The sequence below is a fragment of the Tasmannia lanceolata genome, unplaced genomic scaffold (genome assembly GCF_043159265.1).
Source record: "Tasmannia lanceolata isolate RefF3 unplaced genomic scaffold, GAP_Taslan_0.1 ptg000008l, whole genome shotgun sequence".
In the NCBI taxonomy this organism is placed as follows: Eukaryota; Viridiplantae; Streptophyta; class Magnoliopsida; order Canellales; family Winteraceae; genus Tasmannia; species Tasmannia lanceolata.
This window is the reverse complement of record NW_027518685.1, coordinates 17199289-17220356: the sequence shown is the minus strand read 5'-3', so window position 1 is coordinate 17220356 and position 21068 is coordinate 17199289. Positions and strand designations below refer to the sequence as shown.

General features: G+C 39.0%; 1 protein-coding gene and 1 pseudogene across 1 annotated transcript; both read right to left on the bottom strand.

The window, feature by feature from the left end:
- Window positions 1-8851: 8851 nt before the first annotated feature.
- On the bottom strand, window positions 8852-11445 carry LOC143884617 (pentatricopeptide repeat-containing protein ELI1, chloroplastic pseudogene; annotated as a pseudogene).
- A 3536-nt stretch (window positions 11446-14981) lies between these two features.
- On the bottom strand, window positions 14982-17501 carry LOC143882765 (disease resistance protein At4g27190-like). Its single transcript, XM_077386192.1, has one exon. The coding sequence runs from the start codon at window positions 17499-17501 to the stop codon at window positions 14982-14984; it is 2520 nt and encodes an 839-aa protein (XP_077242307.1).
- Between the last annotated feature and the right edge of the window lie 3567 nt (window positions 17502-21068).

Here is a 21068-nt window from a genome sequence, read left to right as displayed (position 1 = left end):
GATAAGATACGGGATTTGCTAGACGATTTCGTAGAAAGCCATTTTGCGGCTCAATTTTGCGGGAGAGAGCAGCCACCTCAGATGAATTAAACGAATGACAAAATCTGCAAAACAGTGAGCTTGTGTGGCTTTCCTCTCCTGCATAAGTGAGCTGCAAATTGGCTTTATGAGGATTTGCCTAGCAAATCTCATAAAATATATGAGTATTAGTTCATATTTATGTTCTTTCTTGCTTCATTGGGTTATGAAATATCTAGTCACCATTTCATTATGTCACAGCCTTACATGCATCTCATGCTAATTTTACTTTAATTATTAGTAATCCATTTTATAATTATAGCGCTTTAGGCTTTAGATCAAGTCTTCTTCTTCTTCTTCTTCAAATCTATATATTTATTTATTGCCTGTATCAAAGTTTAGATCTTGATGAACGATCATACACGTGTTGATTGGCATCAATTGGATTATCACCATTTGATATTTTGATCCAACGCTGAGAACGAACTCCTACGAAAAACCTTTTTGATACATTACTAGTAGCTTATATGTCATGGTAAATCTATAATTACGAAGGCGCAACTTAAAAAACGTATGGTATATGGAGATATTTAGATCTTTTGACATCCGGAAATATAAAATTCAGACTCATGTGATAAGTCAAGGCCTATCAATAAAAAAACCTGCTTCTTAGGCTTACGAGGTTCATTTAAATATGAAATTCAATCCCAAAATTATAGTATTCCACTTTTTTTATACTAACCAAGGCTTTTAATACACATCAAAATCAAGAACTCTTTACTGGAACAGGTGCTATCAGAGAACGAACAATTAGTCAGTTCAGATTTCTGAATTATTACATATCTATACTTTGCACCTATTATAATATAGGAATAATTTAAGTGGGTTCAAAATTATCGACGGTTTATTCGAAACCAAATTAGCACAACTTAAACCCAGATTTGGTCGAACTCAAATTGGTGCAACTTGAACCCAATTCTAGTCAGTCGAACCATAATTTGGAGTTGTTCGAACCCAAATTTTATGAACGGTTGAAAATCACATGGAGAAAATGAAACTGTAAAATCATATTGCATGCACTTATCGTTTCACACACCTCTAGGTCTTGGGTTCAAGTCTCAAAGCATCGTAAAACAATTGGGAGATTCTTATTTTGAATGATCCGACAGTCAGGTTGTGGCTAATGAGATGTATGCTCAATGGCCATTTCAAGAGATAAATTTAAATTTTCAATCTAGTTTGCTATTTTTAGTAAATTTCTATATTAGCTGATTTAGAGTCTTTCTTCTTCCATTTTTTAGAAGTTGTGTTTAAAGGTCAAATGAGGAGTTTCTTTGGGCAGGCTAGAGTTTTGCGGATCTGCTTCTCATATGTATTGCATTGTATCCAAAATGAAGTTATTTTTTTTTTTCTAGAATATATTTTGATTTTTCATAGTTTTTTTGTGGATTCAATGTGTTGTTTGAAGTTGAAGGCCTGATATTCTACTTCTGAATTATTATTTTTTTTCATTTTCTATACACAAAACTTTGAAATGAACACTTGAAGCCATCCGAATGAGGAGTTTTAAGTGGGTAGGATTTTTTTTTTTTTTTTTTGCATGGGTGAGTGGGTAGGATTTTTTGTTTCCTACGTTTGGTAAATTTTAATCCTTATAAGGTAAGGTATATTGAGATCTATTGCACTGTAACCAAAACAAAGTATTCTTTTTGTAATACAATTCGATTTTGTTGCTTGAGATTGAAGAGGTGATACTCCACTTAATGATTTTTGTAATTTCCTATGAAATGAAGGAATTTTTTTACAAGTCATATTTAAAGAACCAAGGTCAAACGAGGAGTTTTAAGTGTGCTTGAATTTTCTTTCTATTTTTTTATAAATTTTAATGTTTAGGGTTAGTTAGGGTTCTGGGAGTCTGGGATTCATATATTTTTGGAATAAAATTCAATTTTTACCTTCTTTTCATTGTAGATTCAAGGTATTGCTTGAGGTTGAAGACTTGATATTCAACCTTTGTGATTTTTGTATTTTCCAGTGCGTTAGCCTCCCAAATAAATGGTCCAGATCATTATATGAATGTGACATGCATTGGTGGGACCCTTAGGGAGATGGAAGAGTTCATTAATAAATAAAATCAAAGCACCTTTCTTAACTACTATTTAATTACAAAGGTTTATGGTTGGTTCCCACACATATCTGGTGAACAACTTGTCTCGCTTCTACAACTCACCTACATTTCATTAAATGAAAAAATGAAAGGTCTGGATCACCCAAATAATGTGGGCCCACTATATAATCTCTCCAAAGAAGGAATATTTTATGAGATTTTATATGCTGTGCGCCTAATTTTTCAAAATGTACTTTGGGACCCACTTAATAGGATGATCCAGACCATTCAGTTGTTGGGCCACAACGTAAATAGGTTGTACCTCAAAATCATCTCCACAGGATGACCCTAACCCTCCAATCCATAGAAGTCCTATAATGTCCAGTCCCTCTATGGATCGGAGGGTTAAGATCATCCTGTGGAGATGATTTACAGCGTGCAACATATTTACGCTGTGGCCCAACAAATGAATGGCTTGGATCATCCTATAAAGTGGTTCCCAAAGTACCTTTTAAAGATAATGGACTTAACACGCACACGGGGTATAAAATCTAGCCCGTAGAAGATTTCAATGGTGAAAAGTACTTAAGATCGTTGATCTTGTGGAACATCAAAAGATGACCCACATGGCCTTTGTCCCATTTCAAAAGGACGTCCTATGCATAAGATTAAGGACTACTTAAATCAATGAATTAACCTCTGTTGGGGGACATTTAGACGAGGCTTGATGAATCAAGTGCTACGATCATCTAACCAAAGGAATTTGGTTAGACTTAGGGTGGTCGTTTCAGATCAACGAATAAGATAACTTACACGAGGCATAAGTGGGACCCAATAAGTGTATTGTGGAAGGAGCGCAATGGTCTCTTCTTCTTAGCATCTTCATTTTTGGATTACAAGGGGAAAAAAAAATTAACGGAAAATTGTTGCTCAGAATTTATTTTCCCCTTTCCACAATTAGAAGGAAAAGATATGATTATGGTTAATTTAGAGGGAGTCAACATGCATTGAAGGTCCCTACAAATAAAATTTGAATAGGGTTGGTTCAAGTTACTTTTTTCATGTGTAAATAAAAAAGAGAGGAAATTTTAGAAATATTTTTCCTTTCCAAACTTTCCTAGAAAATTTTATCCAAACAGGCCTTAGGCGCCCTTGGTGGAGGTTAAAAAGGTGTAAAAGCTAATTAAAACAATGTGAGTAGTGTCAATGTAAAAATGCCGTGGGGCGGGGAATGCAACATGAGTGGAAATCAAATTACAATAAAATGAAGGAAATGATATCAGCGCCAGAGTGTTTTGATAAACCTGCGCTCCACTTGTCTGTCATGTAGTATTTAAAGAGATGTCAGAGGATATTACGGTTCTCAAAAAGCTCTTTAAATACTAGGGCTGCAACTCGGGTCGGGTCGGGTTTTTTTTCGGAAAACCCACAATTCCCAAACCCGGCCCTACCCATGATAAATCTCGGGTCGGGTCGGGTTTTTTCACGTTGACGCAATTTTTTAAGGAAAATTCTTGTTTGGCAAGGCAACTCAACTCATAGAAGCAGAAATTACACTCACGTTACACTTGAATCAAACAATGATGTAATTACACTCGCATTACACTTGAATCAAACAATGCTGTAATCAAACAATGTTGTAATTACAATCAAACAATGCTGAAGCAAACACTTGAATCAACTCAACTCATAGAAGCAGAAATTACACTCACATACAATAACAGTGGGTGCGTGGGTTTTCACTTTTAACTTTTAACTAACAATAGAAAAAAATGTACATACTATAACTTATGTAACTCGGGTCGAGCCCCTTCAAACCCGGCTCGACCCAAGATTCATGCGGGCTTTTGAATGCTCAACCCGGCTCGACCCGAAACCCATGAAACTTGAACCCAACCCAGGCAATTTTCGGGTCGGGTCGATGCGGGTCGGGTAAAACCCTGCTCGAGTTGCAGCCCTATTAAATACTACACGAGAGACAAGTGGGGCGCATGTTTATCAAAACACTCTGGCGCAGATATCATTTCCCTATAATGAATGCTGCTGTTATCAAAATACGGAGAATTTATATGATGGGTGGCCGTGAAAACACGTGAAGTCTAAAAAAAGTAGGTACGGCCCACTTTTTTCGATGATCCAAATTGTTCATCTGTTTGAGCACAACGTAAATAGGATGTGCCCCAAAAATTAGTTCCATAGGATGATCCTAACCCTCCGATCTGTAGAAGATTCCATAAATGATTTTTGGGGAAATATTTATGAAGGATTTTTGGAACTATCATATCATACTGAAATATGATAGTGCCCAGTGTCAATCTCCACAAAGTAATATTTATAAAGCAGGAGTTGCTAGGGAATTTCGCAGAAAGGCATTTCACGGCTGACTTTTGTACAAGATAACAGCCACATAGGTTCACTTTTGTCTTTTTCATTTAATTCATCTCAGGTGGGTATTCTCCCGTGCAAAAGTCAACTGTGAAATACCTTTTCGCGAAATTCCCTAGCAAAACTATTTGTTGCAGAAGCAGGTAGGATCGACAAAAGCTCTTTTATCTTCTTTGGTGTGTGACCCTCAATACCAACGGTCCTGATCGCCATATACACATGGTACCTTTAATACTGAAATGAAAGCAATGGGATCCAGAAAGTAATAAAAATCAAACGCCTACAATATTGCAATTTTTGGGCAATGGTTTTAAAGAGATTTATTACTCTCTGAATCCCTATAAAAGTAATAAAAATAAAAAACCAAACACCATCTTGATTATGAATCCCTCTACCTGTCACCTAAAACCATCACCAAAAACCTCTCTCTCTCTCATCGTCTTTAGATCCTCTTAGCATTTCACTGCATCCATTCTCGAATCGAACCTAAGTTCCCTAACAATATAAGTCCATGCTTATATCCAATTGCCTGTTTCGCGTTGGCGGACCGCTCTAAGTACAAGCTCATAGGCGTTGCTGTGTCTACCGAGAGCAAGATGACACTGGCATGATCCACGTTACAAGCTGATAGACATTGTCAGGAAGCGTCGCAAGTCTGACGATAAGGCCTCCCACTGTGTGGAGCAAGATAATACTGGCATGGTCCAAGGATCTGATGGTCAAGATGATACATCCTCTAGTTCCATCTTGTATGAGCTAGCTTACATTAAGACCAACGGAAGGATGCAAAATTACATTTGGGAGTGCACTCCGGACCGTGAAGACATCTCCTAATGGTCCATTGGATGATTACATTGATAATTATCCTGTGCAGAACTCGGATGGCTTCACTCATCAACAGCTACAGCAGAAGTAACTTTTATGGATTATTTATCAAGCAGAAGCTTGGATCTCTTTAAATCTTAAAGACATTATTCATTTAGGCCACCTCAATGGATTTGCCGACGTTTCTTTCCCCCATTATTCTTATGAAACTCATAATGTTGTCTTTCCCCTTCTTGGTTTGTCTTCATATGTAGTATGTATGCAAGAAACTTATATTCTTGGATTGCTATTGCTATACCCTATCAATCACTCCTCAAATTATATACTTATTATGTTCTCTGGAGAGCTTCCTGGATGTCCTATCATGACATAAATTAGTCAGTAGTGTCATTTCTTTGTTTTTAACACTTTCAAGGTACAGGAGATTGTACTTGAAAAAAAGTAAAAAACAATGAAATGGCACCACTTAATCAAGTTCAAGTTGTATACTTATTAAGTGGCGTCATTTCATTGTTTTTACTTTTTTCAAGTACAATCTCTTGTACATGGAAAAAAGTAAAAACAATGAAATGACACACTTAATAATTATGCCACGATAGAAAATCCATGAAGCTCTGTAGAGAACATAATAAGTATACAACTTTGAAAGTTTGAGGAGTGATCGATAGGGTGCATGAATAACTATCTAAGAATAGAGATTACTCGCACACATACTATAGACAAAGATAAACCAAGAAGAAGGGGAAAGTAAACATTATGACTTTCATAAGAATAACAAGGGACAGAAACCTTTCATTCGAAAAAAAAAAGAAAACAGGGGAAGGAAACCTCAAAGAATCCATTGAGGTGGCCTAGATGAGTAATGTCTTCAAGATTCATAAAGAGATCCAAGCATGCTCGATAAATAATTGCATCAATCAAAGTATCTTTTGCTGTGAGACTCTGGATGTGTGAAGCCATCCATGATCTGCACAGGATAATTATCAATACAATCGACCTCTGAACTATTAGGAGATGTCTTCACGGTCCAGATGGGCAGGAGCTCAGGAGCTGGAGGTTCTTCTCAAGTTCGTCAATCATAGCTCTCCAGCATGTATATAGAAGTGATCAAAAGCAAGTTTGAAATCTGGGATTTAGGGCTTAATTTTGGCATTGAACAGTTACTTTGCCGCAAGAGGGGGGAAGAAGAGAAGCTGATTGCTGGTGGGTGATACAAGAGTCTGAGTGATGATGTTGGTCTTCAGGGCGCCTCTGATGATGAACATGAGATAAAACCCTCGTTTATTATGAAGGGTTTCTTCAGATAAAACCAGGCAATTTTGCCTACTAATGCAGTGTCCAGATTGAATCTCATGCTTTAGAAAATGCATATGGCTGCAGAATTACAAGTTCAATTTTTCAGGTACATTCCAATCCTTTTTCAAGTATAAATAAAAAGTAAGAAGTCCTGGGTGTTCCCAACATTTCTATTTCATCTTGGCTCATCATCCAAAATCACTTGTTGCATAGTGAGAAGTCACCACTAATCCTAAATTGACCTGTTGCTTGAAGTAATTTAAGATACAGCCTAAGCACTGTTAAAAACTCCCAAACTCAATCATTGGCTTACCCGAGTCAACTCTGCTCTACCTTGGACCCTTGATCGGTGTCTGAGTTCTACCCAAACAGTACAAAACTTGTTTGACTTGGCCGAGTCAATGAAAAATTGCATGTGTCAATCATTGAACTTTGGATGAGTTCTAGGCCAAGCCCAAGTTTTGAACAATGGTCTGAAGTATGATCATAGTTTCATTGATCCTTCTATGTCGTCCCTGCTATAGAGATTGCCTGCTGAAGATTGCTCCCTTGTATACCTTCTATATTGAACTGCGAAATGTTCTGGAGCAGTAAATAAGCACTGACCATCATATGTTGGCAGTTGGCATATATAATGTGAACACATCTAGGTATCAAGTTCTGGAATATGTAAACAATGGATAAAGACAGACCAGAAAGTAGTAAAAGCCTGGATCATTGCAATAGCAAAATAACCTTTTTCTTTTTTTATAATTGACTGATTTCATTGAACACCGAAAAACACTAAACAGTTGCCGTCAAAGGGATGAGAAGTCCAACAAAAAAATACAGCAGAGCCCATCCAACTAATCCTATTCTTACTATTCACCCTCCCTACGACAACCCCAACCCAATAGTTTCCATCACTTAGTCCATGTCTGCACCCACTTTCGCTAGGGCATCTGCTTGTCCATTTGCAGGCCAATCTTGACACTAAGGTCCTTGATTTCAGCAATTACACGAGCTATTTTCCACGGACCACAAGCTTTATTTGATGCCCAGCTGATCACATTTGAAGAATCAACCCCAACAATTAGAGGAGAACTCACCACTTGTGTTGCCCATCACTGCAATCCCCAAAGAAGCGCCGTAGCTCAAGCATTATTGACATAATAAATTTCGGCCATTCCTCAAAATGAGATAAGAGTTCAGCCCTCTAAATCCCGGAAAATCCAACCAAATCCTGCGCAGCCTGGATTGCCCTTCGAATTTCCATCGGAATTGAGTTTGACCCACCCAACTGGTGCGGCCGCCACATCAGCTTAGCTTTCCTCTTTATTCCTTACTCTTTGATAATGGTTCACCAATTTCTAAGAATGTCAAGCATGAAATAGGTAGAATATTTTTCCTAAATTTCTCTCATTTTCCTCAAATGTACAGTTGTTCCTCTCTTTCCAAACATGCCAAATCATCGCATCATAAAGATCTGGAGTTCTTCGGCATCACCTCGGTTGTTGGCCTTTGCTTAGACAGTTGTGACAAAATTACCTTTCTGCAAAGGGAAATGATAGCTTCGGCCCCATTTCTTCCCTGGGCAACCCTGGTGGCCCGAATATATCACTTCCTGAGTAGGTCATTTCTTGCTTTCAGACATTAAATATCACGCTGAGGGCACAATAAGGTGCATTACAAATGCTGCAGAGAAAGATATACAATTCAGTAACATCATCACCATACAGTAACAATAGTAAGCAGCAGTGCAAAAAATGCTAAAATTTTCAAGCCAGAATTGGATCAGATAATCTTTTAAAAAATAGAAAACAATTGATGTTTGAGAGCTTCCAGACTGTAACTTCATTATAGTATTTAAGTTCTGCTATCTTTTTTTCATTTTTTTTTTCTTTTTTTTTTGAAAATTGTCTTATATTCATTGATGCCATGAAAGATACATTTGGGACTAGGAGTCCCAATTGTCATTACATAGTATCGGACAAGGCATTTCGGGGCATACCCTAAAATACCAAAAAGAGATAAGTTCTGCTATCTTTCAAAAAGAAAATGTTAGTTTCCTTTACCTGAGCTTCGCAAGCAACAGTAGATTGAGTTCTTTTTTTATACAAAGCATTGAGCAAAACCTCTCTAGCGCAATATTCCAACCAAATGTTGAAACCAAAATTTTGTCGGTTTAAGGTTGGAAAGCAAGAACCGTGGCACCGGGTAGATAGCCAGGACCGTGGCACCTTCAGAACATAATAGCAGAGATACCAGATCTCATAAAGGCTTTGCAGTCAAGAATTGACCACAGGAGGAGAACAGCAAACGAGGAGGCGGATGTTCTTGCTAAAGCAGGAGTGCTTAGGGAGGAGGCAATAGTTACCACGAATCCAGTCAGTGGGTGGTGTTGAGAATTTAATTGTCTTGCGCTTACCAGAATATTTGCCTTCCATCGTGTAATCGGATTTATCCGTTTCCTTTTGTATCTTGGTGGGGACAACTTGTCCCAACCATTACTTAATATAATTGTCATTTTTCAAAAAAAAAAGAAAAGGTTGGAAAGCAAGAAGCTTGGGAACCTCCACCCTTTTAGGGTTATAGCTATAACATTGTCACTATGATCACCAATAATCTCCACAAGAACATGACCCATCTTTGAAATGATGGAACCGATTCACATCTCTCACAATAATTTCTCGAGCATAGATTCTTGATATGAACTTTGTAGCAGTGTGACAGTCGCCACAGATGCGAAGGTTTTTAGTAACACGAAGAACCGTGCCAGGACTCGTGTTAATAAGCCCAAAAGCAATGGCCAGTTTCTCACTGTGAGTAGTAAGATTACATTCCTTCTCTTCTTCACTAACATCATGCAGCACGAAACTAGTATCCGGTACATATCCAGCCACCTTGATCTGCTTAGGCAAATCTTCCAACAGCATATAAATCTCCTTAGATTGTGGATGAGATATATCACCTCCCATAAACAGATGGGATTTCCCATTGATCTCAGTCCAACTACACCCAGGGCTCTTCTTAAGACCTTGGTCCTTAAGAAAAGCCCTCAAACTGTTCACCTCCTCCCACCTCCCCACTTTGGCATACATGTTTGAAAGTAACACATAATTCCCAGTATTCTCAGGCTCCAATATAAACAATCTTCTTGCAGCTATCTCTCCAATTTCCAAATTACCATGGGTTCGGCAAGCGGCTAATAAGGCACCCCAAATGCTAGGACCAGCTTCGATTGTCATTTTGTTGATCAGTTCTTTAGCTTCAACCAACCGTCCAGCACGACCCAGAAGATCAACGATGCAGGCGTAATGCTCTGCTCTTGGTTCCACCCCATAAACTTTACTCATAAGCCCAAAGTATTTTAAACCTTGATTGATCAGACCTGAATGGCTACAACAAGATAACAAACCCGTAAAGGTGACCTCATCTGGCTGAACTCCAGCTCGTATCATATCCTCAAATGCCACTACTGTTTCTACTCCATGCCCATGAGATGCATAAGCGGCGATCATAGTATTCCAAGCAACTAAACCCTTTTGATTTTCATCTATCCTTTCAAAACAACAACGAGCGTTAATGAGGCTCCCACATTTCGCATACATAGCTACTAGTGCAGTTTGTACTGAAGAATTTGAATCCAAACCAATGCTACTCGCATAATTGTGAATTCTTTTCCCATGCTCAAGAGCAGCAGAATGTGCACAAGCAGGAAGAACACTCATGATTGTTACCCAATTAGGCTTTACCTCTGAACCATCCCTCAACATCTCTTCAAACAAACCCAATGCCTGGTCGGCGAGCCCGTTCTGTGCGTACCCCGAAATCATCGCGGTCCAAGAAACAATGTTTCTCTTAGGAATTCCACCAAACAATTCCTCTGCCTTCGCAATTTCTCCATACTTCATATAACCAGCAATCAAAGCGTTCCAAGATGAAACATCTCTGACAGACATTCTATCAAACAGTCGGCGTGCATCACCAATCTCACCGCATTTCACATACATATCAATCAATGAAGTCCCAACATACAAATCAAACTCAAGCCCACTTCTCAAACACAGCAAATGCACACACCTCCCACTCGTCAGCCCCGATAAGTCAGCACACGCCTTGAGTACGAACGGGAAAGTGAAATTGTCGGGAGGAAGGCCTTGTGAATTCATCCTGTGGAAAATTCTAAGGGTGTTTTCAGGGTGCCCAAATCGGCAATACCCACGAATGAGGGCATTGTAAAGAAGAGGAGATGGGTGGGGAATTTCATCAAACAGTTGGTGGGCAGAGAAAAGATCTCCGGAACTTGCATACATTGCAACCATTTTGGCGCCGAGGAAGGAGTTGGGTTGGAGGCCTCGAAGGGTCATGTGGGCATGGAGCTGTTGGCCTTGTTTGAGGCAGTGGGTGCCGGTTAAAAATTGGAAGATGCGTGCGTAGGCTAGCACCTGAGGTGGGTTTTCTTTCAGGTTTCGGAAGAGGGTGGTGATTGAAAAGGAGAAGTCTTCTTTTGGGGTGGAAAAGTCGGGGTTTTGGATTTGGGATTTGCATTTTGGTGGTGTTGAGGATTCCTGCAATTGGAGAGAATGGAAGAGAATGTGAGGGGAAGGGTGGACAGAGTGAGGGTTATTTGTTAGTGGCAAAAATCTGCCACTGTGAAGTGGCATGTCTATGAGACTATGACATGGATGTTGAATAAAAAAAGGTTGGCAATATGATTAAAACGTTGCAATGTTGGTGAGTGGTGATCTGAACCGTCCATCTTATGGGTGGTCCTATATATGCAGACCAAAAATGATAACATAGATGATCTTTAGCATTCAAATCAGAGGCTTAAAAGTAGGGGTGGCAAAATTGGCCGAACCAAACTGAACCGAGCCGAAAATTCAAACCAATTCAAATTTCGTTCGGTTTGGTTTGACATTTCCAATGATTATGAGTAAGGGGTGGCAAAATTGGCGGAACTCAACCGAAACCGAACCAAACATTCAGTTTCCAAACCGATTCAAATTTCGGTTCAGTTCGATTTAGGGGTCATACCGAACCGAAACCGAACCATTGCCACCCCTACTTAAAACAGTAAATGATCGGTATGCCACTATGGGAACTAGTACACCTAAAGTTGCTTTCACGTTTAATGATAAAAATCAAAGTTTCAGGTACTGGGGGAAGTGTATGTGAAACCAAGACCGTTGATCTTGTAGAACATCATGAGCAGACCCACATGGTCATGATCTCATCCCGAGCAAACTCCAACTGCGAAAAAAATAAAAATAAAATCAACGGTTTAGGTTTTCTCGACGGAACCCTAAACTAGACTTGATGGATGAAGGGCCTAGGATCACGTCGATCAAGTTGTTCTCGGTAGAATTTGGCCGGACTTATAATTACCGATTTGATCCTTGTACACAAGGAAGAAGTGGGGTCCAATCAGTGTGTTTTAGGAAGGACTGTAACAGTGACCCGCCAACCGTCATCCATAGTGGGGCCCAGGACACAGGTGCATCCTCATTGTATTACAAATTTACACTAAGTCAATAAGGTGCACGCACATGTAATAGGTGGGGCCATTGTTGATTAATCCTGGCACTCCATCTACTAGGGCCCATCTTATATCTTCTAGTATGATTGTAACGAATTAGCATATGATAAAATGGATGAATGAAGAAAAGAAAATATTAGCAACAGTCCATGAAAATGAGAAGGCAGTGTATTAGAGTCAGCACATAGTTTGTAATTTTTAGCCCAAGGTCCATTTATAATATGCCCTCCTAGTGACATATTGCAATTTGGACACGTGTATGGTGAAGATTGGGATGTACCCACAATTCAGGAAGGTCATGCAATCCAATAAGAAAATTATTTTCTTGCCATGTTTGGATTGCAAGAAAAACAATTCTCATTGAAATTTTTTCCTTCTCACAATTTAGAGGGAAATGATAAATGTGCCCCTTTTCATCACTTGGGACACCCAGCTACAGTGTATCTATGACTGAAAAGGGGCTGATGTACTTCACATTTGAAGGAAAGAAGTGACCTAATTGCCATGTACAATGCAGCTGGGTATCCCAAGTGATGAAAAGGGGCGCATTTATTATTTCCTTAAGGCTCTGTTCACTTGTTTTCCCGGGAAAGGAAAAGAAAATGTTTCCCGGGAATCTGACGTGGCATTAGGAAAAGAAATCCAGGGAATCTGTGCTGGAAAAAGTTTCCCTAGACTGTTCACTTGCGTTGGAAAAGGTTTCCAGGGAAACTGCTTGCCTTTCTTTTTGCACTAGTTTTCCAAGGAAACGAAATCCGTGTGTTTTTATTAGGAAATGAAATCCCGTTGTATGGTTGCCAGGTTTTTTTTGTTCCTCAGAGTTATGTGGGAGAAAAAAATACCCTGGGAGATAGGTGGGAAAAAAAAAGTCCTGGAAGTATCCTGGTAAAATAAAAAATCCCATGTTTGGTTAAGTGGGAGAAAAAAATACCCTGGGAGATATGGTGGGAAAAAAAAAACCTTTGTTTGGTTGCTTGAACTGTTGGGTAGAAAAAAAATTCTTCTCAAGCTTATTTTTGGTTCCTGAGTTTATTTTTGTTCCTGGGGTTATCTTGGGATGGGATGAAAAGGCAATCATTACAAAAGTGGGATTAAAAAATTCACCCCACAAGTAATCATTACAAGAGTGGGATTAAAATAAACCTAGTGCTAAAAGGCAACCAAACATGGGATGGGACCAAAATTTAACTTACTCTCCCACAAAACTCCCAGGAACAAAAAAAACCCGGCAACCAAACAGAGCATAAGGCTCTGTTCACTTGTTTTCCCGGGAAACCTTTTTGCAAATATTCCACATGTGTAATTCTATTTTCCCTAAAAAGCAAGTGAACACCAGAATTGTGTCTTATCGAGGTCTTGTCAGGAAAAAAATAAGCTGTTTTCCAGGGATTTGCTTTCCTGGGAACGCAAGTGAACAGAGCCTAAAATTATCATTAATTTAGAGGGGATTGGAAGGCGATTTCGCTGAAAATCATTTCACGGCCGACGTTTGCATGTGAGAATGGCCAGCTCAGGTTTAAACGAAGAAGACGAAATCTGCTGAAAAGTGAAACTTTTTGGCTGTTCTCTTATGAAAAGTCAGCCGCTAAACTGTCTAAGAAATGCAAAATTTAGAGCGATATTATTATAAATTGAAGGTCCTCTCTAACGAAAAAATTGAATAGGGTTAGTTTATGTTATCTTTTTTCATGCATAAAAAAACGTTGGAAATTTTAGAAATATTTTTCCTTCCCAAACTTTTCCAGAAAATTCCTGCAATCCAAACCGGGCCTAATCAGAAAAAGTTTAATGAGAAGGGAAAATAAAATAGTAATTATCAAGGGTTAATTCTTACTTGATCGATATGTATGAGCTAGTATACATACAAGTAGGGCCTAATTATTCAACGATCCAAACCAATTATATGTTACGCCTTCCCATTAAAATTATTTGCATATAATATTAGAGAAATCAGCCTTTCACTCTTTGTTTCCCTTTTTTTTGAAGGGCTTAGATTAATCTCACTAAAAAACCATTTTATTTTTTTTAAATCTTAGCCCTTTTCACAACATAGTGAAAAGCTGTGTTGAGGTAAAATTCACCACCCAATGAGGAGCTGACGCGTGGCATGCACAGACGTAAAGGCACTGAGAGTAAAAGGGCAACTTCGCCGCGCTTCCGGAAACCCTAGAAACCCTAGCCACTTCAGCACAATAAACTAAAAAACCAAGGTTCCAAGAACCAGCTCAGGTAAGTCACAGAAAGGTAAGATTCTTAAAAAGCTGAGGACTAGCATATACAAGGTGAACCAAACTTCAAGATACGCATCTAACATCTCACTTTCACATTCTTGAGTTCTCATAGAGCCCAACTCGTATTGTTGCCACATCTGACTTAGGCATCTTCTACTGTGTACGCAACTCTCCCATGACACACGGAGCCCCCCGCCCGGAAATTCTGGATTTTCCCCATATTTCCCAAGTGCTCTTATAAGATGGAAAAATGTGAGCGGTACAAGTACAAGTGGCGCCAGTTGTTCAATGATCCAAACCAATTATTTGTTGGGCCGTGCTATGTGCTATGGCATCGTGCGAGTAGTGTCAACTTATTAACATAGTTTTCCACGTATAAGAACCCTACTATCAAATTGAGATTATGTGCCTATTTTGGATTTTTCTAAAGTTATTTGGCTATAATATATGAAAAATACATTTGAAGCTACATATAATTTTTGGCAATAAGATTGAATTGAAATGAGAGTAGAGTGAAAATATCAATAAATTGAAATAATCTTACACAGATAAGGGCCAGTTTTGGTGGAATCCAAAGAGGCCTTACATAATGATCACCTCAAAGATATATTGGAGGTAAAGCTTTGGGAATAATAAGGATTTCTTGAAGTTGTTGACGTATAGCTTCGGGGATGAAATTCCTCCCACAATTAGACGTATCGATCCTTCTTAATTTAGGACAGATGATTCCTCCTCCATTTGGGACTAATTCTTCCCAAATGTTGTCTACATTCTCAATATCTTGAAGTTTTAATATCTCAAGATTTGGTAACATGCAATGTTGGACATCTTCTCTTCTTATCATTGGCTTTCTCACTTCACAACGGCTTATAGTAAGTGATATTAAGGACTGCATTTGTATATTCTTAGCTAGTTCCGATATCCCATTTATAATGCCATCCATCAAAGTTAAATGAGTTGCAATGCTTAATACCCCCTCAGCACATTTGGCTAAGTGTTCAACATCACCACCAACTTCCACAACCCTTTCATTCAGTCCTAGGATCAGATCATAAGTAGCAGACATTGACCTACAATCCCCGATGCGAATGACAAATCTTCTCAATCTTTTCAACCAGGCCACAGCCAGAGGAAGATAAGCATGGCTATTTATTCGGATTCGAAGATAATACAAGCACTTCAAGCGTACTAGCTCATCCAATGTCGCATTTCCCTCTTCAACCTCGCCTATCTGCTTCCACTCATAACCACTCCCATGCATGTCTAGTATCTCTAAACTAGACAACCCAGATGTCGCTCCGTCTTCAATGCTCTTTAACCGCAACGTCCAAGATAAATTCAATAGCCTTAGATTCTTAAGTTCACCCACCTCTTTTGGTAAATAATTTATTAGTGTGCGACTTAAATCCAAGACCCTAAGTTGTTTCAAACCTAGAAATAACTCCTTAGGGATCTTCTTAAGAGGATTTTCTTGTAGAAATAAAGTTGATAGCCAAGAACATCTTGCCAAATAATTGGGAATCTCCCTTAATTCCCCACTGGCTAATGAAACTCTCTTGAGTGAATTATCCAACCCCTCCTCTGTGATCTTACTTAAGCCCTTGTTGGATTGAAAAAAGAATTTGTTCCCATCTTTTGAGGAGCAAGCGATCCATAGAGCGACATCACTGAAAATGTCGTGCATTTTTACTGTTCTCTCAAAATTTTGAGGTTCCAGCATACAAGAATCCTTGAGCTTTTCTATGAGAGCAACCCCGTTATCTAAGGATTCTTCTAGATTCATCGATTCATCTATTAATCCCTCAGCTCTCCAATATTGTACGAGATCATCTTCTTCAATAGAAGAATCTTCAGGAAATAATGAACAATACAAGAAGCAGGGTTGGATGTTCTTACCTTGTAACGAGTCGTAGCTCCATTTCAAGGGCAAAAATACCTCCTCCTCTACATGTTCAATACTAGGCGCTGACCTTCTAAGTCCTTTCAAGGCATCCCTCCACAACTCAACCCTCTTCTTTCCTCTCATAGAGCTACCGACAACCTTAATTGCCAGTGGCAGACCCTTACACTCTTGAGCTACATCCCTTGCAAGAGATTGTATCTCTTCAATATCATGCAACTCTCCGACATGTTTACTAAACAACTTCCAAGCCGCTTCTTTGCTTAGAGCCTCGACTTTAATGTTTGCATCCGTCTCCATCTGGTTACATACATTCAGAGATCTTGTTGTTAATATGATCTTACAATCCTTGAGATCTTCTCCTTGTGGAATGCCCACCTTGTCTAAATCGATTTTCTCCCAAACATCATCCAAGATCAAGAGAAATTTCCTTTGTTTCTTCAATCCTTCTAACAAAATGATGGCCCATCTCTCCTTGTTCTCTTTCTCTAGCATCTCCTTTAATTTCAATCTGTCAGCAATTTGAGATTGAATCCGTTGCAAGTTCAGCACACTTGACACTGTGACCCATATAACAATACCAAAGGGTTGTGCTGAGGAGCTAGTGCCCATCATATTGTTCAAGTTACTTACCAGAGTAGTCTTACCTACTCCTCCCATACCATATACTCCAATCTTTCTGATGCGATCATCCATCACCAGGTTCTTAAGATGATCTAACAATGTTGATGCAGCTATCTGATCCACAACTGATGGCCCTGGTATCTGCTCGATGGGTTTTGGCCGAGGATTAGGAACAATCAACCCTTCGGGAAATTTGGCAGAATCTATAAGCCGGTTCACCTCTTGGATCTTTTCCATGATACTTTTGCTCAATTTATAAAGTAAATAACAATTCGGGCAACACCCACAAAGATATTGAATGCTGGCAATGATATCTTTCTCCATTGAATTCACTTGGCCTTCGATGCTATTTACCTTTTCTAGCCAGTCTTTAACTGGCTGTGTTGCTACTTTTCCTTGTCTATCAGCTGATTCAAGATCTTCTTCTATAATTTTCTTGGAAGCTGTAAGTTCACTCATCTTTTCTCTGAGAGAGTTGACATTTCTTTGGAATTTGAAGGTGATGGCGATCTTGGAGTAGAGGTAGCTGCATACGGTCGTCCCAACCTCCTTGGCAACATCGATGGCAGCTGAAGTCGCAGCTTCAGCAGCCATTCTTTCCAGGGATATGAAACTGAAGATGATGGCTATTTGTCTGATGGGTAAGACGATGGCTATTTGGAGAACAACTTTTTTAGGCTTGAATTTTCAGAGGGATATATTAAAAAAAAAAAACCCAGCAATCTCTTAGAATTGTATGAAGTATGTTGCTTGCATTATCAGTTTGGAATGCTTCATTTTCTGTACTTGAATCTCTTCAACTATATAACGGATGTTACTTGAGTTATATGTTTGGCTTGCTTTGTTCATCTCTAAAGTATAAAAAAGTATGTTACCTGCATTGTAGGTTTGCTTGGTTCGTTAAAATCTAATTTCCTCAGATATTGACAGGCTTTGTGTGGTTGCCTCCCCTCGGTGGAAAAGGAAATTGAAAAAGCCAGATTGAATTTGTTTCATGACTTGGATCCAAACTGTCCCGGAGAAGAAAGTGAGAAAACCCTTAAGAATCTAGTAAATAAAAACCTGAAACTTTCTTAATTTTGTTTGGGATTTTTTGGGTGATTATATTCCTATCAACAGAAGGGGGAGGAGATTAAAACGTTTATATTTGACAAGAATAAGGATAGATCCAAACCATTCATTTGATGGGCTGGCCACAATGTAAATAGGCTGTCCTGTAGATCATCTCCATAGGATGATTATAACCTTCTGATCTATAATGAGACTGCACATTATAGAAACCTCTACAGAGGGTTAGGATCATCCTATGGTGATGATTTCAAGGGGGGACAACTTATTTACTTTGTGGCCCATTTAATTAACGGTTTGGATCGTCCTAAGAACTGGGCCCACTGTACTTTCTGAAAAATACTAGACTTCCCGTGCACTCATCATATCAAACCTCAGGATAAAGTACCTTTGCTTTCTTGCAAGAAAAGTAGGAATTGATTTCTCCTTTGCTTTCTATAGGAAAAAAGGAATTGATTAGGAGTAAAATTTGGATGTTGATTACGGATTTCTGCTAGAGAATTAATAAGGATTCTGCGTTACTTTCATCTCACTTAAGGGATGAAAGAGATTAGAGGATTTCCAGCCAAAAGCTTAAGTGGGAAGATGCTACAAGATTTTTGTGGCTAGTTGCGAGATTGAGGAAGTTATTTAAGAAAGCTTGGATTTCCATTGTTCTTGGATACACCATTTACTCGAAGAAAATTGGTGAACAGAGGACAAGATCATTTCAAGATAACTTGAGCACAATAAAAAAAACCAGGAACAGCTTTTCCAAGGATTCCTATACATCTAGGCGAAATGGGGTGGTTGCCTAGTGGCTCACATTCATCAGCCCCAGCAGGCAAAACAAGACCAATTAAAGAAATTTTAAAAACTAAAAACACAGGAAATATGGTTTTCGCTTAATAAATATGTTCCTTCTTGAGGAATGCTAAACTCAAGGGCTCCCTTGAAATAAACAGATGAAAGGGCACCCTCATTGGTGGAACGTGACCTAAGTGCCTTTATGACATATAAAAGTCAAAGAACATTAAATGCACTTTAGTGACATTCCACCAATGGGGGTGCCCTTTTATCTGATTTTTGCAAGGGCACCCCTGACTTTAGCATTCCTCTTCTTTACATAATATAATTGCATGAGAAGGGGACTGATTTCTTGTTACGAACGGTTTTGATCTTCTTATATGGAAGATCGGCCTCTTGATCCACTTCGAGGGAAGGATCAGTCCCCTTTGTGCACAAACACAATTTCTGGATAAATTTCTTCCATAATTTAATAAAGGCTAGGTACACGCTATTTATAGAAAAACCCTAATCTAGAAAACCCTAATCTCTAAGACTCCTGTCTATACTAAACAACTAGTGGTCAAAATCTAAAATAACAAATATCCAGACTAATTTATTCCATCCCAAGTGGGACACATAACATTCCTCCCCCCCTTGAAATCAACCTTATCCTCAACATTGGATTATTGGAGAAAATAATTTATGGAAACGGGAATATGGCCAATATGGGAGCCCAACCATCCATGCGCCACATGGCATAAACAAAGGCTTCTAAAAAAGAGCACCCCAATGCACGAGGCTCCCGCCATTGTGGGGTCTAGAGAGGGCTAGATGTTCGCAGCGTCGCAGCCTTACTCCTGCTTTCACAGAGAGGTTGTTTCCGCGACTCGAACTCGTGGCCACTAGTTCACAATGGAGCAACCTTGCCGTTGCGCCAAGGATCACCCTCTAAAACGAAAAGCTTCTATCAATAGTTGTTTCTTTGGGACTTGGTAGGGACTTTCGCAAAAAGGTATTTTGGGGCTGGCTGTTGCATGAGAGAGCAGCCACGCAGGCCCACTTTTCAGCAGATTGGGTCTTTATTCATTTAATTCATCTGAGGTGGCTGCACTCTCATGCAACACCCAGCCACGTAATACCTTTCTATGGTGATTGCTTCTATATATGGTGACATCCCTCTACCAATCTCAGAGAGTATCATCCTATGGAGATGATTTTTGGGGTACAACCTATTTATGTTAGAGCGCAACAAATAAATGGGTTTCAACCTTCAACAACGAAGTCTCCTTCATTTGCAAAAGCAGTCTTCTAGTTTTACAATTTACAAACAGAGTCATCACATTTGAATGGGTTTTGCAAACCGGTCTTGCCATCAATTTGTGATCAAATTACCCATCGTAGATTTTTGCAAAAGCAGTCCCTCTAGTTTGACAATTTACAAATGGAACAAGAAAAAAAAGAAGCAAGATAGCCTACAATTATCATATAAAAACCATCATAGGCACATAATATGAATTAACTTTATAACATCTTTTAAGTGACGAACTAAAACTGAATACTAAGAAGAACATCCAAGAAATGTTAATTTGTATACAAGAAACACATTGCAATTTGTTAGAAATATCCCTTTGAAAAGTACCTCAAGCATCCAGATCACATTGCTGATTCCAAGGAAGGTACCCACAAGAACAACAGTAACGTAAACTTGTATAATGATCTTGAATTCTTCTGAAAGAAGGTAAATTTATGAAGAATACAGAGACCATGAATTGCCCTGCATAAATACAATAGATGACACCACTATCCTACTTATTCATGGTCCATCCGCTTAGGTGAAACTTTCCATTTGGAGGTATGTAAGGGCCTTCTGGCTTCCACACATCCAATGAGAGGTCCTACATATGGCCTACAGACTTGGAAGCCCTCAAGCAGGGCTACAGGGTTTGAAGAGTCTGAAGCAAATTCTATCTTTTGATTCAACTTAATATCCTTTCTACGACTAAAAGCCAACTGTGATGTGATGCTTAGAGGGCTACTAAGGGTGAAACCTCACTGACTTCAATGTGGACTTGCAAAACAAAAAAAGGGTGGGGTTCACACCAGCCAAATCCTTTCAATGATCACACAGGAAGAATTTATGAAAAGGGAACGATTAAACTTTCATTGAGAAGTAAAAAAAACTCATAAATAGTAAAGATGGTTATACAAGGAAATTCAAAAATAGAGAAAAAATGGTTTGATACTTTGGACTAGGAAAGTGTAGATATTTAATCCGCTTCCTGTTTCAGAAACCTGGACGGGCTCCATGTGATTATTGTCATTTAC

What these genes read in the sequence shown, in the direction of transcription:
- LOC143882765 (XM_077386192.1), bottom strand. Translation starts at nt 17,501, where the DNA reads ATGGCTGCTGAAGCTGCGACTTCAGCTGCCATCGATGTTGCCAAGGAG.